The sequence below is a fragment of the Camellia sinensis genome, chromosome 4, assembly GCF_055761805.1.
Source record: "Camellia sinensis isolate YWXY chromosome 4, ASM5576180v1, whole genome shotgun sequence".
Lineage (NCBI taxonomy): Eukaryota > Viridiplantae > Streptophyta > Magnoliopsida > Ericales > Theaceae > Camellia > Camellia sinensis.
Genome location: NC_138964.1, coordinates 20,513,128 through 20,531,949, shown reverse-complemented (window position 1 = coordinate 20,531,949; position 18,822 = coordinate 20,513,128). Strand labels below are relative to the sequence as shown.

The 18,822-nt window shown below is 36.1% G+C and overlaps 1 protein-coding gene across 1 annotated transcript; it reads left to right on the top strand.

Annotated features, from left to right (window-relative positions):
* Positions 1-766: 766 nt before the first annotated feature.
* LOC114256363 (subtilisin-like protease SBT3.5) lies at positions 767-3,275 on the top strand. The gene is made up of 4 exons (XM_082922853.1): positions 767-1,402; positions 1,581-1,678; positions 1,796-2,557; positions 3,116-3,275. Exons 1-3 carry the CDS (start codon positions 1,275-1,277, stop codon positions 1,957-1,959), a joined length of 390 nt encoding a protein of 129 aa, XP_082778979.1. The 5' UTR covers positions 767-1,274; the 3' UTR covers positions 1,960-2,557; positions 3,116-3,275.
* The last annotated feature ends 15,547 nt before the right edge of the window (positions 3,276-18,822 follow it).

Genomic DNA, 18,822 nt, shown 5'->3' with positions numbered 1-18,822 from the left:
TAACTGATAATATCAAATAAATAATATGGATTGGTGCTATATGGACAGGGATAGTAGTTCTCATTGTGCTTGTTTTTATGTATAGTGCATATTGCAAAGAATTCGCTGGATGCGTTTTTGTGTTCTGTTCTAAACTAATATGGAATGCTATTTGATCTTTTTTCTTCTTTGAAAGGTACTGAGTCTTCTATAATTTGCCTACAGATTATGGGACAGTTGAAATCCTTGCAGTTTGTTGCAAGCCTAACAGCAGAACGAGATGGTGAAATTCGGAAAGCTACTTTAAATACTCTAGCTACAGGTTATCAGATCTTTGGTGAGTTCTGCTCTTATCAAGCTGTAGACTTTATTTGGTGTTTGGTTTCTTGGAATACACAAGGGCTTGAAGTTTTAAATCCTGCTTAATTTTTGATTGATTACTTCTAGGTCTTGTGTTTGTTTTAATCTTTTTTCCATTAATTTTAACTTTGGAAAGAAATGCCAATGCTTACGGAAAATTATTTATTTAGTAGTTTTCTTAGAATGTTTATTGTATTCTTTAGTGTCAGCTGCTTAGGCTGTCTGATTCAATTTTTTCTTAGGTGATGACATATGGAGATATGTTGGAAAGCTGACAGCAGCTCAAAGGAGTGTGTTAGATGATAGATTTAAATGGAAGGTTGGTACATATTTGCCGTAATTGTTGTGTTTTAAGTGTTTCTGCTTCTTCCATTCATCATGCTGTGTAGATTTTGGGTTCTAATCTAAGGCTGTTTTACTTTTTAAGGCATTCAATTATAACAATGAAGGCTGCCAAGGGTAAGGGGGCACCAATCAGGGTCCCAAAGGAGGCGTTGAAGCCAGTTGACGACAGGTTTGCTAAGTTTGTGTAACATTTTGGTGGTTGTAGTTGCATCTTCGTGGGTTTTTTTGTTTGTTTGTTTTGTTTTTGGTGTTTACATTAATGTGAATGACTCTGTTTAATGTTATGATCTTGACCAGAAGTTTCAAGGTCGAGTCAAATGAGTTCTATATGCATCTAATCGTTATATTTAATGGTGGATATAGTGGTAACAGAAATATTTTAATGACAGATCATATATATCTCTTCTTTTCAGAAAGGTCGGGAAGAAAAGGGCTGCCACTAAGGCAGATAAGGGTGGCAAAAGTCAAGCCGAGAAGGGAAAGTTGGCTAAGAAAGACCCCAACAAGCCTAAGAGGCCTCCCAGTGCCTTCTTTGTATTTCTGTATTTTCACTCAACTTCTTTGTTTTTGTTTTTTTGTTTTCGGATTTTATGTTACTGGGTCAAGCTTTGTCTTGTGTGCAGGTCTATGTGGTCTATATGGGAAGCAGAGATGGTCATGACCCAGATGAGATTTTGATGCAGAACCACCAATTCCTCACTGATTTTCATGGTGGAAGGTCCACCCAATGTTCCTTTTTTCTCTTTCTTTTCTTTTTTTTCAACTGTACACCACCATTTTTTTTTATTTTTTATTATTATTTTTTTTATGGTTTGATGTTATTGTTGTGTTCCTTTTCTTGTTCTTATTGAGGATTGTTTGGTTGTGCTGATTGAATCATTCAATCGGTGACACAGTGTTGAACAAGCCAGGGCATCTCATGTCTACAGTTACAGACATGGTTTCAGAGGCTTTGGAGCCAAGTTGACAGAGGACCAAGCTTCTGAAATTGCCAGTGTGTCAATACAATAGTAGTATTTACTATTATCTTTACCATTTCTCATCATCATTGATTGATTTACATCCATGGCTCTGAAAAATCAATGTCATGGTTTTAAAAATTGAAACACAGAGATGCCTGGAGTGGTGTCGGTGTTTCTAAACAACCGCAGGAGGCTTCACACGACTCATTCATGGGATTTCATGGGTCTTTTGAGAGAAGAAACCATGGAAATCCCTGGGTATTCCACCAAGAACCAAGTTAATGCCGTTATTGGCTTCATTGATACCGGTTAGTTGTCTTTCCCTTTCTATCGAGAACAATTGGTTTCATTGATTAGTATCACTGTATGTGTATGCACAAATTAGACAATGTTCATTTATTAGTTCATTATGGAGACATGACCTCTGGGCTCTTCCTAGGATTAGGAGTAGAAAACAAACTGACTCTCTGTGCTCGTTGAATACAACACTTGCTCATTCTTTAATGAGTACCCATTATCATTTTCTTTGATGCCCTGTTTGTTTGAAGTCACAAGTATGTGAGCTAACAATGCCCTTCCTCACTCTTCATTATGATTTTAGAAATTATAGGTTCATTTTGTTTAATAAAAAAACACTCATCATTCTAGTCCACTTTTCTTTTTAATCCTCTCTTTGTCACTGTTTTTGCTAACAAAGGCGTGCCGGTCTCTTTTGCCACTGTTAAGATTGTAGTAGAGTTCTTTTTCACACACACAACTCTCAAATTGTTGTGAAACATATTGAATTGCAACATATCTCTCTCACACTCTATGAAATTGCAATTAATTTTAAGCACTGCTTAAAGCAGGAATTTGGCCTGAATCCCCAAGTTTCAGTGATGCTCACATGCCCCCATCGGCTATTTATTCAGGTATGTATTTTGTTTCTTGACTTTTATTGCGTTTTTGATATTTGTTGATGTCTTTTATTTTCTTGAATGGTTGCTTTTGAGAATTTCATATCAATAAATATTGCAGATTTTGGTATTTTTTCCATGCTATATACCATCTTGAGTTTTAATTTAATGTTATCATTCTTTCAAATGTCCTAATTTAGAAAATATTGAAATTGCAAAGCTCTTGTTGAAGTTGAGAGATTGCTGACATTGTCTAAGAATAGGGAGATACATGATGTAGAGAATGCAAACTAGAAAGTGAAAGTTTGGAATTTGTAAAGCTTTTAGTGCCTATGGGCCTCATCCGATCAATTTTTTGGTCAATTTGGGTCTCATTTTATGTCATTTACAAGTTATTTGATGCTAGTTTGGTTTTACTTATGTGTTATCCGGCTTTAGGGTATGTATTAACAAATTTTAATTTTTTGTTTTTTTGGTATTATACTTCTTGTATTATTAAACTTATTTTTAATTTTTGAGTCTCTTCAGATGTTTAATTCAATGATTTATGTTATCATCTTGTCAATGTTATAGGTTTTGTTGGTGAGCTGCATCCTGACAAGAACAGTGATAACAAGAAGCATGTGCTTTACACACAAAAACATTATTGTAAAATACAAGGATCAGGTCCTTTGCTTATGAATCATTTGATTTTTTGGTTGAGAATTGTAAATTCAATTTTTAGATATGTTATTTTGTGGGTAATGATGATTGGATATTAAATTGAATGGAAAAGTGAATTAATGTTACATTTACTATTTGAATGGAAGTTATTATTTTATATTAGTGCTATTTAATTTTATTAAAGGTATTTTTTTAGTTCAATCACATAAAATTAGAACAATTTTTATAATAAAAAAAATTTTAAAAAAAGAGGATACCACGGCGTTTTGAGAAATGCCACCTAAACTCTAAAGCTAACGGTTAGTTTTTTAAAAAAGATATGACGGCGTTTTGAAAACGTTACTAAATCACAGTGACGTTAGGGTAGGACATTTGGCGGCGTTTTTAAAACGCCGCCTATACTAAATATAGCGACGCTTTTAAAGCGTCATAAAGTTATGGCGACGGCCGCATCTTCGACGTTTGGTACTAAACGCCACAAAAAAATTAGCGGCGTTTTTGATAGATATAGCGGCGTTTTTTAAACGCCACTAAAAACCTATTTTCTAGTAGTGTCTCTTTCCGAGTCTTTGTTGATAAACGTTGAGCGTTTGCTGTATTCGGTCAATTTTTATTCATGTGGGGGATTGTTGGAGAAAATGGTTGAATAAGAAATTGCCTCATAAATGTGTATATAACTCACACATTTAAGGCTCATCAGTTTTACAAAATTGATTGGACAGTTTTGCTAGCATTAGTTGCCAGCCTTGATGACTAGAGGCTCCTCCCCTCTCCCCCATGGTGTATAAAAGGAGGCCCTACACTGTCAGTCTACTTCTCCTAGAATTTTCTTCCTGAGAGAGAGTGCTGCCGTTGTCCGTTCGCTAAGCTAATCAGAAAGTGCTTCTGTTGTAGCTGGTAAAAACCGTCGTATCCTAGGAAGTAGACGCCGGCGTACCTCCAGCACCCAACGGTGAGGCGGCGAATCTATTTTAAGGAAATTGTGGTATCACACAGGCTTCGGTTTGCTTCCTTTAACCATTTTATATTTTATCTGTATTTTATTCAGCGTGTTATTTTTCTTGGGATTAAAGGTTTGTTTTGTTCATCTCATAATTTTGCGATATGCAATGTGAAATTATGTAATGTGAGTAGTTTTTCCCAACATTTTGTACTCACAATATTTTTTTGAAGATCAAAAAATTATTTGAAGAACTAATAGAGTCACAAAAACAAAACTCTAATCTTTTTTTCATTTTCTTTTTTTCTTTTCTCTCCTCTCTTTTTCCTTTCTTCCGCCATGTCTCTTCCTCACCTCTCTTTCGGCTGCTGTGCTGCTCCTCACTCCCCCTCTCTTTCGTTTTGGTTTTAGTAAGCGTCCAAGGCTTATAACCTAATTGAGCCTCATATATAACACGCTTTTGTTTATTTTTTTTTTATATATTATATTATATTATACAAATACAATATAAATATAATATATATAAATTTATTATATATGATCAATACATATATAGATATAACATCTTTTATATATATATATATATATAATATAAATATTCAAATTAATTATATATAATTAAATAACACATTAAATTAATTAAATACCACATTAAATTCTATGTAACTACGTAATTAATAAAGACAAAAATAAAATAAAGTAATAATACTAAATAATGACTTACGAAAAATTAAGGTCGCTACATATATGTTGCTAAAAATTGACAACTAGTGAGTTTTTTGTCATGATTTTCATAAATTGTCACTAAAACTTACAATTATTGATCTTTTTTATGACAAATTTTTCTCATAGGACTTATTAGTTAATAAGTCCACTTATTAAAACCTACATGTAAGTATCCCTTTTTTTTTTAGTATTACATTAGAGTGTTATGTTTAGGAAAAGTACAATAAAAAGGTTTTTTTTTTTTTTTTTTTAACATTGGAGCCTTACGTTTGAAAAAAGTACACTAAAGAATTTTTTTGTGTGTTACATTAATGTGTTATACTAAGAAATTTTTTTAGAGTGTTATATTGAAGTGCTATGTTTAGAAAAGGTACATTAAGGAGTTTTTCTGTGTGTTGCATTAGAATGTTACATAAGGAGTTTTTGTGTGTTACATTAGAGTGTTACACTAAGGAGTTTTTTTAGAGTATTAAATTAGAATGTTACACAAATGAATTTTTTTGTATTACATTAAAATGTTACACTAAAGAGTTTTCTTAGAGTATTATATTACAATGTTACATTTGGAAAAAGTACATCAAGAAGTTTTTTTTGTATGTTACATTAGAGTATTACACTAAAAATTTTTTGTGTGTTACATTAGAGTGTTACATTAAAGAGTTTTTTTGTATATTATATTAGAGTGTTACACTTGAGAAAAAAATACTAAGAAGTTTTTCATCACCATTGGAAATGATTTGCAGCTTGATTTTGAAGCTTGACAATCACTTCTTGCAGCCACTTCTCTCCTCAGGCATGTCTTGCAGCATCCCAAACCCAAATCAAGAATAGCCAAGAGATTGTCTTGCATGGCAGTTGTTCATCTTCTTTCTCCTTCAACTGTTGTGAACAAGTTTCGAACCACAACTTCCATTATGTTGTTTGGAAGTGATGAACTCACCCATTGCCTTAGACTCAACTCTCCAACAAACATTTCATCAGTAGGCTTCTTTCTTATGAAAGTTTCCAATAACACTATTCCATAACTACATGTATCACCTCCAGCTGCTACTCTTCCTTCAGAACCATACTCTTAGGTTCATAATTGGTTTCAAGAAAAATTAGAAGATCCAACAATAATTGGTTTCAAGAAAAATTAGAAGATCCAACACTTAGGTTCATAATTTTAAAAAGGGTTAATTACACCAATACCTTCTCAACTATGAGTGAATATTAGTTTTCTCTCCTCATTTATGAACTTGTACATCTTAATCCTTCAACTATAAAAATGTATCACTTTCACTTCTTTTTTTTTTATCGGCAAATGTTAGTTGTCAATTATTAGATTAGTACATACGGAAGAAAATCTCTCCATCCTTAGCAAAGCACCTAAGTGTTTGCACTCCCTTAATTCAACCCCTATAAGAGAAATTAAACCCATAACCTTCTTGGAAAGTCGTAAGAAATGTATGGTGGCCAACTAGGGTAGGCCTAGTTGATTCACTTTCACTCTCTCTACACTACTTCCAAAAAGGATATATTTATATGATTTTTAAAGTTGAGTGGATCATACAAATTCATAAACTAGAAATTAAAGTGATATATTCACCCAAGAGGAGATTTGGTGTGATTAACCCTTCTGAAAACACCACCCACACAGCATTTTTTATATGAAAAAATTGTTTGTTTACCATATCCTTACAAAATATTCCACCAGCATCATGTTTCATTTGCATTTTTATCTTCTTGGTTTTATTTATTTATTTTTTTGTTGAAATGATAAGGCCACGACTAGGACGCATAGATACGGATACGAGATACAGATACGACACGATACGGATATAGTGATTCAACAAAACTTAAAAAAATAGGATATTGGTACGGCTAGGATGCGTTTGTGAAAAATATATTTTTTAAAATTATTAATAGTAAGTTACACATAAGCTAAAGAACGTTGAGAAATCACAATGTAATTTTATAATGCAAAATACTAACCTTTAAAAATTTTGTATTAATTTAAGCTAGTAGATTGTTTACTTTTTAAATTTTTAATAGGTCTTGCAAATATTTCATTTCAATATCAAGTTTAATATATTTATATTACAAAAATAGAACAATTCACAACTTGTCCCTATACTTTTTTTTTTGACACTAGTGAAAAATATTGTATTCAAGTTTACTTGCTTATTTATTTATTGATATTTAATTTTACCATTGTTATATTCTCTTGTTAATTCTTACTTTTTATGCAGTTATGGGGGACATGCATGAAATAATTAGGATAGATCAATTTGATAAATTCTATTATTTAACTCACTATACTCTTCTTATCGAAGAACTTAACAAAGTATTAGAAAAATATTCTTATATTTATACTTACAATTATATAATATTATATTACTATGCAAAAAATGTTATAATTCTAATTTCATAAAACAAGTGAACATGACTAGGAGTATCCGATACTTCAAGATTAAGTATCGGATATGTTAAGGAGCACAAGTCAGCAAAGTCAGCAGCAAACCAAAGCACCAAAGCAGAGGAGAGTTACAGTCAGCTCAAAACAGAATTAGTTAGAAAACAGAATTAGTTAGACAGTTATGACTTAATCAGAGTTAGGTAGCTTGGTTATATTTGAGTTACATGTAAACTGTAGTTAAATAATAGTTACACAGGTATTCTCTATAAATATGTATATGCACTACTGTACTCGTGTTGTGAAAAAATAGAAATAAAAACAGATTCAGTTTTCCTTCAGTTTTCCTTTATGGTATCAGAGCCACATTTCAGCTCTTACGAGTACTGTTCTTGAAAGATAAATCAATGGCATCTTCACTGCCATCTCTGAATCTCTCTTCTTCTGCAATCACATCAACTTCATCTTCAGCATCATCTTCCATTCCTCCAAACCTTGCCCTTCTCATCACAAATCTGAATTCATTCGTGAATATCAAACTTGATTCTACAAATTTCATCATTTGGAAAAATCAAGTTCAAAATATCTTGAAAGCTACACAGCTTTTCCAATTTGTTAATGGCACACATGTATGTCCATCATCTACTGTCACTGATGAACACAACAATGTGATTCTGAATCCCGAGTATACACAATGGATGCTTGTTGACTCTCATCTGCTCAGTTGTTTAACTGCAACACTCTCTCCACCTATCTTCACTTCTGTTCTTCATTGTTCTACAAGTCATGAGGTATGGAATGCTCTTATCAAACGTTTCACATCCTTATCAAGATCACATATTCACCAGTTGAAGAACAAACTGAATCAAGTTGTCAAGAAAGGCCATACAATGGATGAATACTTGACTCAGATCAAATCCATTGCTGATCAGCTAGCTTTAGCTGCCTCACCTGTTGATGATGAGGACCTGGTTTTATTGATTCTTAACGGATTACCTGATGAGTACAATGCATTTAAAACTTCCATTCGAACTCGATCTGAATCCATTTCTATTGGAGAGCTTTGTTCTTTGCTAAACTCTGAGTCTATTCATGTTGAATCCTCATCCAAACAAGGTCATACTGCAGAAATTCCATTTGCTTATCATACTTCCAGAACTTCTTCTCAAGGTGCTTATAAAGGAGGTTCTTACAGAGGTCGAGGAAGAGATGGTAGCAGATTTTTCAAAGGCAATTCTTCTAGTTCTCGAGGCAGAGGAGGTAGATCTTATGGACAGCATTCCCATCCAGGTTCTTCTCAAGGATCTTATGGACAGAATTCACATCAAGGTTCTTCTCAAGGAGGATATCAAGGATATCACTCACCTCATTCTTCTACTACTCAACATGTTTCTTCACAAGTACTTTGTCAAATTTGTGGCAAACCAAATCACTCAGCATTAGAGTGTTGGTATAGATTGGATACTTCTTTTCAGCCTGCTAGGTCTTCCACTTCTCAAGCATATGTTGCCTCCACATCTTCTCAGCCTGGTTCTGTCATTGGTGCTAGTTCTCATATCAACACTAACACCAATTGGTTTCTGGACTCTACTGCTACCAGCCATATGACAAATGATTTGAACAATCTGACCTCATATCAACCATATCATGGTTCTGATCAGGTCACTGTTGGAAATGGTAATACATTGCCTATACATCACACTGGTCAAGGTCTTCTCCCTACACCCTCATTTCCTTTTCATCTATCCCAAATGCTTCATGTTCCTTCCATATCTTCCAATTTACTTTCAGTTCATCAGCTTATTTCTGATAATCATTGCACTATTACTTTTGATAAAGATGTGTTTCTCATACAGGACAAGAGTACCAAGAAGGTGCTCTATAAAGGCTTTCATTCCCATGGTCTCTATCACCTTCCTAGTAGTTCTGTCCCTGTATCTGCTGCTACAGCTACTGCATCACATTCATCACCAACATGTTTTCATTGTACTGCTAATAGCTCTACTTCTCCTAATTGGCATTTTCGATTAGGACATCCATCTTCCAGCAAACTCCAGTATCTTGTTAAACATCACATGGTGTCTTCTCCATCTGTTGATATTAATAAAATGTGCTCCCATTGTTGTGTTTCCAAAAGTCATAGACTACCATTTAGTTTGTCAAATTCTACTGTCAATAAACCTTTGGCTCTCATTCACACTGATGTGTGGGGTCCATTTACTTCTACTGTTGCTTCCTACAAGTATTATGTAATTTTCATTGATGATTACAGCAAATTTACCTGGTTGTTTCCCCTTTATTACAAAAGTGAGGTGTTCTCTAAGTTCTTGGAATTCAAGGCTTTTGTTGAAAATCAGTTTTCTACTCACTTACAAGTGTTAAGAAGTGACAATGGGGGTGAATATCTTAGTAACAAATTTCTTGATTTTCTAAAAAGTAAAGGTATTCAGCATCAGTTAAGTTGCCCTCATACTCCTGCTCAAAATGGTGTAGCTGAAAGGAAGCACAGACATCTCATAGAGACTACTATTGCACTTATGCATCACTCTTCTTTACCTCTTGCTTATTGGTTTGATGCCTTAGCCACATCTGTTTTTCTTATTAATAGGCTTCCCACTGCTAAGCTTAATTTTCTCACACCTTTTGAAGTCTTATTCCAGCAGCCTCCTGATTATACATTTCTTAAGACCTTTGGTTGTAGATGTTATCCCTGGCTCAAACCTTATACCACTCATAAACTACAACCTAGGTCTGTGCCTTGTGTGTTTCTTGGCTATGTTCCATCTACTAAGGGCTATAGGTGTCTTAATCCTTCCACTGGCAAGGTATATATATCTAGACATGTGATTTTTGATGAACATACATTTCCTTTTGCTTCTTCCTCTGCAGTTCCATCTGTTTCCTCTTCTTTGTCCCAGCTCAACTCTTTTTTCTGGTCTTCACAACCTGCTTCTGCTGTCATCTCCTCCACACCTGCAGCATCTACACCTGCAACTATACCTTCTCCAAGTTCTATACCTGCAGTTCTGCCTTCCAAAGGTTCTGTTCCACCTCAGACTGTTCAGTCACCTGCTCTACAGTCTGTCCAGCCTCCATCTGTTCAGTCACCTACATTACAATCTGACCATTCTCAGTCTGTTCAGCCACCTGCACTTAAATCTGTTTCTCCTCATCTGTCTTCTGCACCAATTCCGTCTCCTACTCTGCCTTATCTTTCTCAGAATCCTTCTTCTATTCCCATTTCTTCTTTATCTATTCTTCTTCCTTCTCTTCCTTCTACTAATACTCACTCTATGATTACTAGATCCAAATCTCAGCCACATTGTTTCCTTACCACCACAGATCTTACTGAACCACAGTCCTATCAAGAGGCTTCTCAATCCAGTGCCTGGACTGCTGCTATGAAGGATGAATATGATGCTTTAATCCGGCAAGGGACTTGGACTTTAGTCTCTCTTCCACCCACCAAAAAGGCTATTGGTTGCAAATGGGTATTTCGTCTCAAGAAAAATTCTGATGGCACTATTGCTCGGCATAAAGCCAGGTTGGTTGCAAAAGGTTTTCTTCAAACTGAAGGTATTGATTATTTTGAGACATTTAGTCCCGTAGCCAAACAGCCTACTATTCGCATTCTTCTCTGTTTGGCTCTTCACTTTCAATGGTCTATCAAACAACTGGACATTTCAAATGCCTTCCTTCATGGTATCTTGGAGGAGGAGGTATACATGCATCAGCCCATTGGCTTTGTTAACACCACACATCCTTCCATGGTTTGCAAACTCAATAAAGCCTTGTATGGCCTTAAACAAGCTCCTCGAGCTTGGTTTTCCACTTTTTCTTCCTTTCTTCTCACTCAAGGTTTTAAAGCTAGCCATTGTGATTCTTCTTTGTTTGTTAGGAAGACTTCTCACTCCATCACCATTCTTTTAATCTATGTTGATGATATCCTCCTCACAGGGAGTGACTCCTCTTATCTTTCTTCTCTCATTACCCACATGCACTCTACTTTTTCCATGAAAGAATTGGGGCTTCTTAACTATTTTCTGGGCATTGCTGTTACCTCTTCCTCTTCAGGTTACTTCTTATCTCAAAAGAAATATGCTACTGAAATTTTAGTTAAGGCTGGTATGACAAACTGCAAGTCTTCTCCTTCTCCTATGACCCTTAAATCTTCTACTGATGATCAAGCAGCAGATTTGCCTTTCTCTCAGCCATCCCTCTATTGCAGTCTTGTTGGTGCCTTGCAATATCTAACTATCACCCGTCCTGACTTAGCTTTTGCTGTCAACCATGCTTGTCAGTTTCTTCACAACCCTCTCACCAGTCATTTTGCCCTGGTTAAGAGATTACTGAGATATCTTAAGGGTACTCTCCATCTTGGTCTTCAATTTAGTTTTGGACCTCTCACTTTACATGCCTTTTCTGACTCAGATTGGGCTGGTTGTTCTCTTGATCGACGATCTACCACTGGTTATTGCGTCTTTTTAGGTCCTAACCTCATCTCTTGGTCAGCAAAGAAACAACCCACTGTCTCCAGGTCTTCTACTGAAGCCGAATACAGAGCCCTTGCTCAAACAGCTGCTGACCTTAGCTGGATTGGTATGCTGCTCTCTGATTTGTCCATCTCTGTACCAGCTCCTACCCTTTGGTGTGACAACATGTCTGCTATTTCCTTGTCCAACAATCCTGTCTTTCATGCAAGATCCAAGCATATTGAAGTGGATTATCATTATGTTCGTGAACGGGTTGCTGCCAAGAAGTTGCACATCAATCACATCTCCTCCATGGATCAACTTGCTGATTTGTTTACTAAACCTCTTGCCTCCCCTCGGTTTCTTTATCTTCAGACCAAGCTTCTGGGCTATTCCTCTCCCATCAGCTTGCAGGGGCATGTTAAGGAGCACAAGTCAGCAAAGTCAGCAGCAAACCAAAGCACCAAAGCAGAGGAGAGTTACAGTCAGCTCAAAACAGAATTAGTTAGAAAACAGAATTAGTTAGACAGTTATGACTTAATCAGAGTTAGGTAGCTTGGTTATATTTGAGTTACATGTAAACTGTAGTTAAATAATAGTTACACAGGTATTCTCTATAAATATGTATATGCACTACTGTACTCGTGTTGTGAAAAAATAGAAATAAAAACAGATTCAGTTTTCCTTCAGTTTTCCTTTAGGATACTCCAAAATTAATGAAAAAACAATTAAGAAGTATCTGATACTTTTAATAAGTATCCGATACATATCTGCGAGTATTTAAAGAGTATCGATATCCGATACGGATACGATACAGATACGTCACCCTATTTGAAGTATCCGTACTTCATAGGGCCACGATATGCAACCATATCACTTTGTATAAATTTTCTTTATGTTTTTCTATAGCAAAAAGCTAGGAACCTAGACTTATAGTTCCAAAATTTTTCTAGAATCACTTTGTGTGGTAGAGATTTAAAATTTTAAAAAGTGTCTGCCATCGTTATGTAACACTATTACAGAATGGTTGTGGTGGTTATCACCACCCATTATGGCCGCTGTAGGTGTGACAAAAATTCACGACCGTAATGACTGCTATCATTACGTAAAGGCCGTAATGGCATTTACATTACCGTTACAGCACTGTTATGGCTGTTACGATCATTACACTTCTATTTTTTTACTTTTATTTTTTTTTTATAAATTTTATATATAATGCTATTTTCGTATTTGGTGTCTTGTTTCAGTTGGCTTAAAAACTAAAACGTTTCAAAAACATAAGGGAAATGGAAAAAACAATTTAAAAACATATGAAAATGTTTGGAAAGAAAAACTAAAGCTTAAATAAATGTTTATACATTCTCAATAATTAAATCATTGAACATATTATTTTTTTATAAATTTTATATATAATGCTATTTTCTCTTTTGAATGTCCATACATATTTTAAGTAAAAATCTTATCTATACATGTTTTGAATGCCCAATCTTCAAGATTTCATTACTTTTTCATCTTATCTATTAACATCTATTTCTCTTATGTTAAATTTATTGAACAAAATTTAGGTTGCTTTTGGTAGAGTTTTCTAAATATGATTTGAGAATAGAGTTGTATTTTGAGTTTGTGAGTTTTGGAATTATGATTTGAGTGTGGAAAATATGTCTGGTTAAAGAGTTTTGAAAAGAGTTTTAAATTGAGTGGGAAATTTTTTGATGTAACATGTGATATTTGATACAAAAACTTACAACTCATAACAAAACACACAACTCAAAATCTCATAAAGTGTTTTTTAAAAATTCCAAATTTTTTTATTTAAAATATAAAAAATAATAGGTGCCAATTGTTATAAAAAAAAAAAAAATGCACTGTTCCGGGTCAACTGATTGGATGTTTGGGAGGACGACCGGCCAGACGTCCAGGGAAACGACCGATTAACTAAAATTTTCTCGCCTTAGGCAAACTTTTCAAAAGTGAGTATGGAATTAATTTTTGAAAACTCTAAACAAACAATACACTCAAAACATAAGGTAGAAATATGTTTGGAGAATACAACCAAACACAGCCTTAGATTTCATCTTATATACTTTTACATTACTATGTTGACATTTTGTATTTTAAACTTATGTTTATAAGACTATTATTTTTAATATTAAACATAGTTTATTAGCAAATTGGAAGTTATCCACAAGTAAAGCAAAGAAAACTAAATAAATCAAATAATAGGAAAATTCTCCATAGTGACTTAAAGCTAATATAAAAATTAGTATATACATATATTGGATCATGTTTTAAAACTAAACAAAAATACTAAAATTCATTTTGAACTTCACTAAATGTGATTCTAGAATAAAAACATGCGTATTGGTATATTTTCTTAAAGTTGTGTAAAGAATTAAAAAATTAACTATTCCGGTTGCCACCACCGTTGCGTTGCGGCTGTTACACTCCGCAAACACGTCAACGCTACTGTTACCGTTACGGTAGCCATCACCGTTATTTAAAGCCTTGTGGAGATCAAATTGATGAAGTGTGGAGTTAATGAATAGAATAAATATGAACCATCTCTGTTTTATATATTTATATAGTATTACACTTTTGAGGATAGAGTTTTCTTTTTCGAAAAGTTGAAGGTAGATCAAGAAACAAGATATACCTGGTGCAATACAGCCAAATGTACCCAAGGTATTGGTTTGTGTTGCAGTGTTATTTTCAGCTAAGATCTTTGCAATTCCAAAGTCACCTACATGTGCAACCGTGTCTTCATCTAACAAAACATTACTAGGCTTGAGGTCACAGTGGATCACTGGTACTGACTGACCATGATGAAGATATTCCAATGCCAATGCAACATCAAGGATGATACTAACTCTTTGAAGGAGATCCAAACAATAGTTGTGAGAATATAACCACTTCTCAAAACTTCCATAAGACAAGTACTGTAAAACCAAAGCTCTTAACTCAGGGTTAGTGCAAGCACTTATGACTTTAACTAGATTCCTATGTCAAACTGTGCCTAAAACTTTGCACTCCGCGTCAAAACTCTTGATTGCTCCCTCAACTTGTAAATATAGAAGTTTCACTGCAACAATTTTTCCATCAGAATACCGAGCCAAAACCTCCAACCCCAAGAAGATTGGCTTCACAAAAGCTATTCGTGCTCTTGATATGAAAACATTTAATGCTCCAAATGATGCAATAACTTATCTGAATTCTGACTCTCTGCTTTATTTCCATGTCGTTTTTTTAGCATATACAATATGGCACCAAAGATCACAACTACTGCCATGGTTATTGGGAGAATATAGATGAAGGGAAAAAGTTTGTCTTGATTTTTTGGTACCATGACTTGTGCATGGTTTCGAAACATGAACTCCACAAAGTTCCCCATTATCCAAAAAAGATTGTGAAGTGAATTTTGAGAAAGGCCCTCCACTTGGAATCTCCCCCGAGAGCTTATTGTGAGACAAATTCAAGTATGCGAAATACGAAAGTGCCTCTAGAGACTTGGGTATTGACCCAGAAAGGTTGTTGTTGGAGAGGTCCAAGAAATCCAATGTTATCAAGTTACCAAATGATTCAGGTATTGGCCCCCAAAATGAGTTATGTGACAAGTTCAGAGAACGTAGGCTTTGAAAGGATCCCATAGTGCTTGGAATGTTACCAGACATATTATTACAAGAAAAATCAATAATGTCTAGAGATCTCAATGCTATAATATTTGGACCTAGGCTTAATGAATTGTATGATAAGTTCAAGAAGAAAAGATTATTAAGGCTCCATAAACTCAGTGGTATTGTTGAGTTTAGTGCATTAAAATCAAGTACCAACGCCTCCAAATGACTGAGATATCCAATGCAGCCTGGAATTCGTCCAAAAAGGTTATTATACTGAAGAACAAGTTCTCCCAAGTTGGTCAAATGGCAGACCTCTTCTGGAATGGGTCCTTCAAGTTCATTAGCAGCAAGATGCAATCTTTGCAGCCTTTTCATTCCCTTGATTGTAGATGGAATGGTTCCACTCAAATTATTGTTAAACAAAATAAGAGAAATCAAGTTTCCTAAGGAACCAATGTGCTCTGGAATCTGACCATTTATTTGGCAACTGAATGCATAAAACTGTTGAAGGGAACTTGAAAAATTCTCAATAGAAACTGGCAAGACGCCATTAAGTGGATTCTCATTTATGGTTACCTGTTCCAACGACCTCGACCTTGTCAAAGCAGTCAAAAAACTAATTTCTCCACTGTTTGGTTCTACTGTTAGCTGATTTCCCCCCAAAAGAAGAATTTTGAGATTCAAGTCGCCTAGACTTGTAGGTACTGTTCCAGTAAACTGGTTGTAAATTAGACTCAAGAAAGTGAACATAGATGAGTTGGACAGAAACAAAGGGATGTTTCCAGTAAATTGATTTATCCCAAGGTCAAATACACAGATTAGGAAGCCAAAGCCTGGTATCAAATGGAAGATGACCCCATAGGTTATTTGATATAACAACAAATTTCTCAAGAGAGGAGAGGTTGAATAACGCTGGCGGTATCAAACCGGTGAGATAGTTATAACCAAAGTTAATATGTTTCAAATTGGGAATTTGAAATTTGTTATTTTCCAAACTAAAAGATTCCAAGTTTGACAAGTTACTGAAAGTGGAATTGTACCTGTCAAGTTGTTACCTCCAAGGTAAAGGACATTGAGGGAGGTTAAGCTACTTAACTCTTTTGGTCTCTCCAACAAGCTTGTTATACGCTAAAGAAATGACTTCAAGCTTTTGGCAATGGTATAAACTTGGAGGGATCTCTCCTTCTAAATTGTTTTCTTGCAATACAAGTACTTTCGATCGACGCAAATAACTGAGCTCTTGAATGACTTGGCCATAGAAACTGTTGTTGCCGAGATAGATTTCGTAGAGAAAGGAGAGGTTACCAAGATGAGGGGAAAGCGTGCCTACAAAGTCATTGCCACCGAAGTAAAGACCTATGACTCTTTGCCTTTGTCAGCTGCACAAGACTCTGTCCCAATCGCAGAAGTTGGAGTTTTCAGTCCAATAGTTATTCAGCATAATGCTGGGATCTATCTTGATTGCAGACTTGAAGGCAAGGAGAGACGATAGATCGGTGTCCTTGGAGATGAAAAGGCCATTGAAATTGTCCATAATTGCACCAGCAGAAGCAGTAGTAATACTAGGGAGGCCATGTAAAACTTCTCCATCAACATGAGAGAGAGAAAGAGAGAGAGGGAGAGAGAACAGATTTGAGTATATTGAAAGGCATTACATATTATATAGCTAACTACTTGGCCAAAAAAGGAAAAAGAAAAGAGAGATGACAACTCACTAGCAAAACATATTGGGTGTGTTTGGTAACGTTTACGTTTTCAGTTTATATTTACAAAAATTTTATAAACTGGTTTTTGTTTATTTTTAGAAAAACATAAACTACAAACGCGTTTGGTAATTGACAAAATGTCTAAAAAATTTTAAAGATATAAAAAAGAGTGAGAAATGACAAGTGGCGGCAAAAGACGGTGGTAGAAAGTGGTGACGGTAGGTGGTGGGTAGCTGGTGGTGGTAGGTGGGTGGGTGACGGTGGCGGGTGGTGGGTGGTAGCGAGTGGGTGGTGGCGGGTGGTGGGTGGTGGTGGCAGGTGGGTGGCGGATGGCGGGTGGTGGTAGGTGGTGGCGGGTGATGGTGATGGATGGGTGGGTGACGGTGGCGGGTGGTGGGTGGTAGCGAGTGGGTGCTGGTGGTGGTGGGTGGTAACGAGTGGGTGGTAGTGATGGTGGTGGCGGGTGGTAAGTGGTGGTGGTAGGTGGGTGGCGGGTGGTGGTGGGTGGTGATGGTGGGTGGGTGGGTAACGGTGGCGGGTGTGGGGTGGTAGGTGGTGGTGGCGGCGGGTGGTGGGTGGTAGTGGCAGGCGGGTGGCGGATGGCGGGTGGAGGCGAGTAGGTGGCAGGTGGTGGTGGTGGTGGGTGACGGTGGCGGGTCGTAAGTGGTAGCGAGTGGGTGGTGGTGGTGGGTGGTGGTAGCAAGTGGGTGGCAGGTGGCTGGTGGTGGTGGGTGGCTGGTGGTGGCAGGTGGCTGGTGATTGGTGGTGGCAAGTAGGCGGCGAGTGGTGATGGCAGGCAGTGGATGGTAGTGGCGGGTAGTGGGTGATGGTGGTGGTCGTAGTGGCGAGGGGTGGCTGGTGGTGGCGAGTGGGTAGTAGATGGGTGGTGGCTGGTGGCTGGTGGGTGATGGTGGCAGGTGGTGGTGGGGGTGGTGGCTGGTGGCTGGTGGGTGATGGTGGCAGGTGGTGGTGGGGGTGGTGGCGGAAGACGGTGGTGGAAAATGGTAACAGATGGTGGCTAGTGTTGGGTGGTAAAAAAAAAAAACTCAAAACTCAAAATGGAAACACATTTTTTGTGTTTTCATTTTTTGGTCAAATTTATAAACTGAGACCACTGATTTATAGATCAAAAATTTTACTAAACAAGTTTTTATTTGAGTTTTTAAAATTTTTGTAAATATAAACAGAAAACTGAAAACGTAAGTGCTACCAAACGGCACCATTACAATTTGGGAAATTAATTTCAAGGGATTAGAAGGATTTAAAATGAAATTTCTCATTCAGAGAGAGTTTACTTCATTAGCCCTCCTTATCTTTAGGTGGAATTTGACCAGATAATTAATACTTCCACATGAATACAATGCAAGCATGCTGCAGCAACTTTCTGGACACTTGAAGAGTCACCCAATGCTCCAATCATTGAATAATCATTTTCGTTATAATATGCTGTGATCAAAGTTAGAATGTAACGCCCTCAAATTAAAGAAACTTTACTCATCGGATGAGATCCATATTCATTATCTATTTTCAATTATCGATAGATTCATACATGCGGTGGCGATATGATAACTCAACCTTAATTCAAAGACATCAATAAGATAGACTCCATTTCCTTGTATTTCCATCCAATAATTCCAAATTAAGGTTACATGCATTGAACCATTTTGTAAATGATACCTATACAAATAAATTCACTATTTTGCTATAATATATGTAGCATTAACTCCTGAAGAAGACCAGATCAGCAGGACTTGGTATTATATT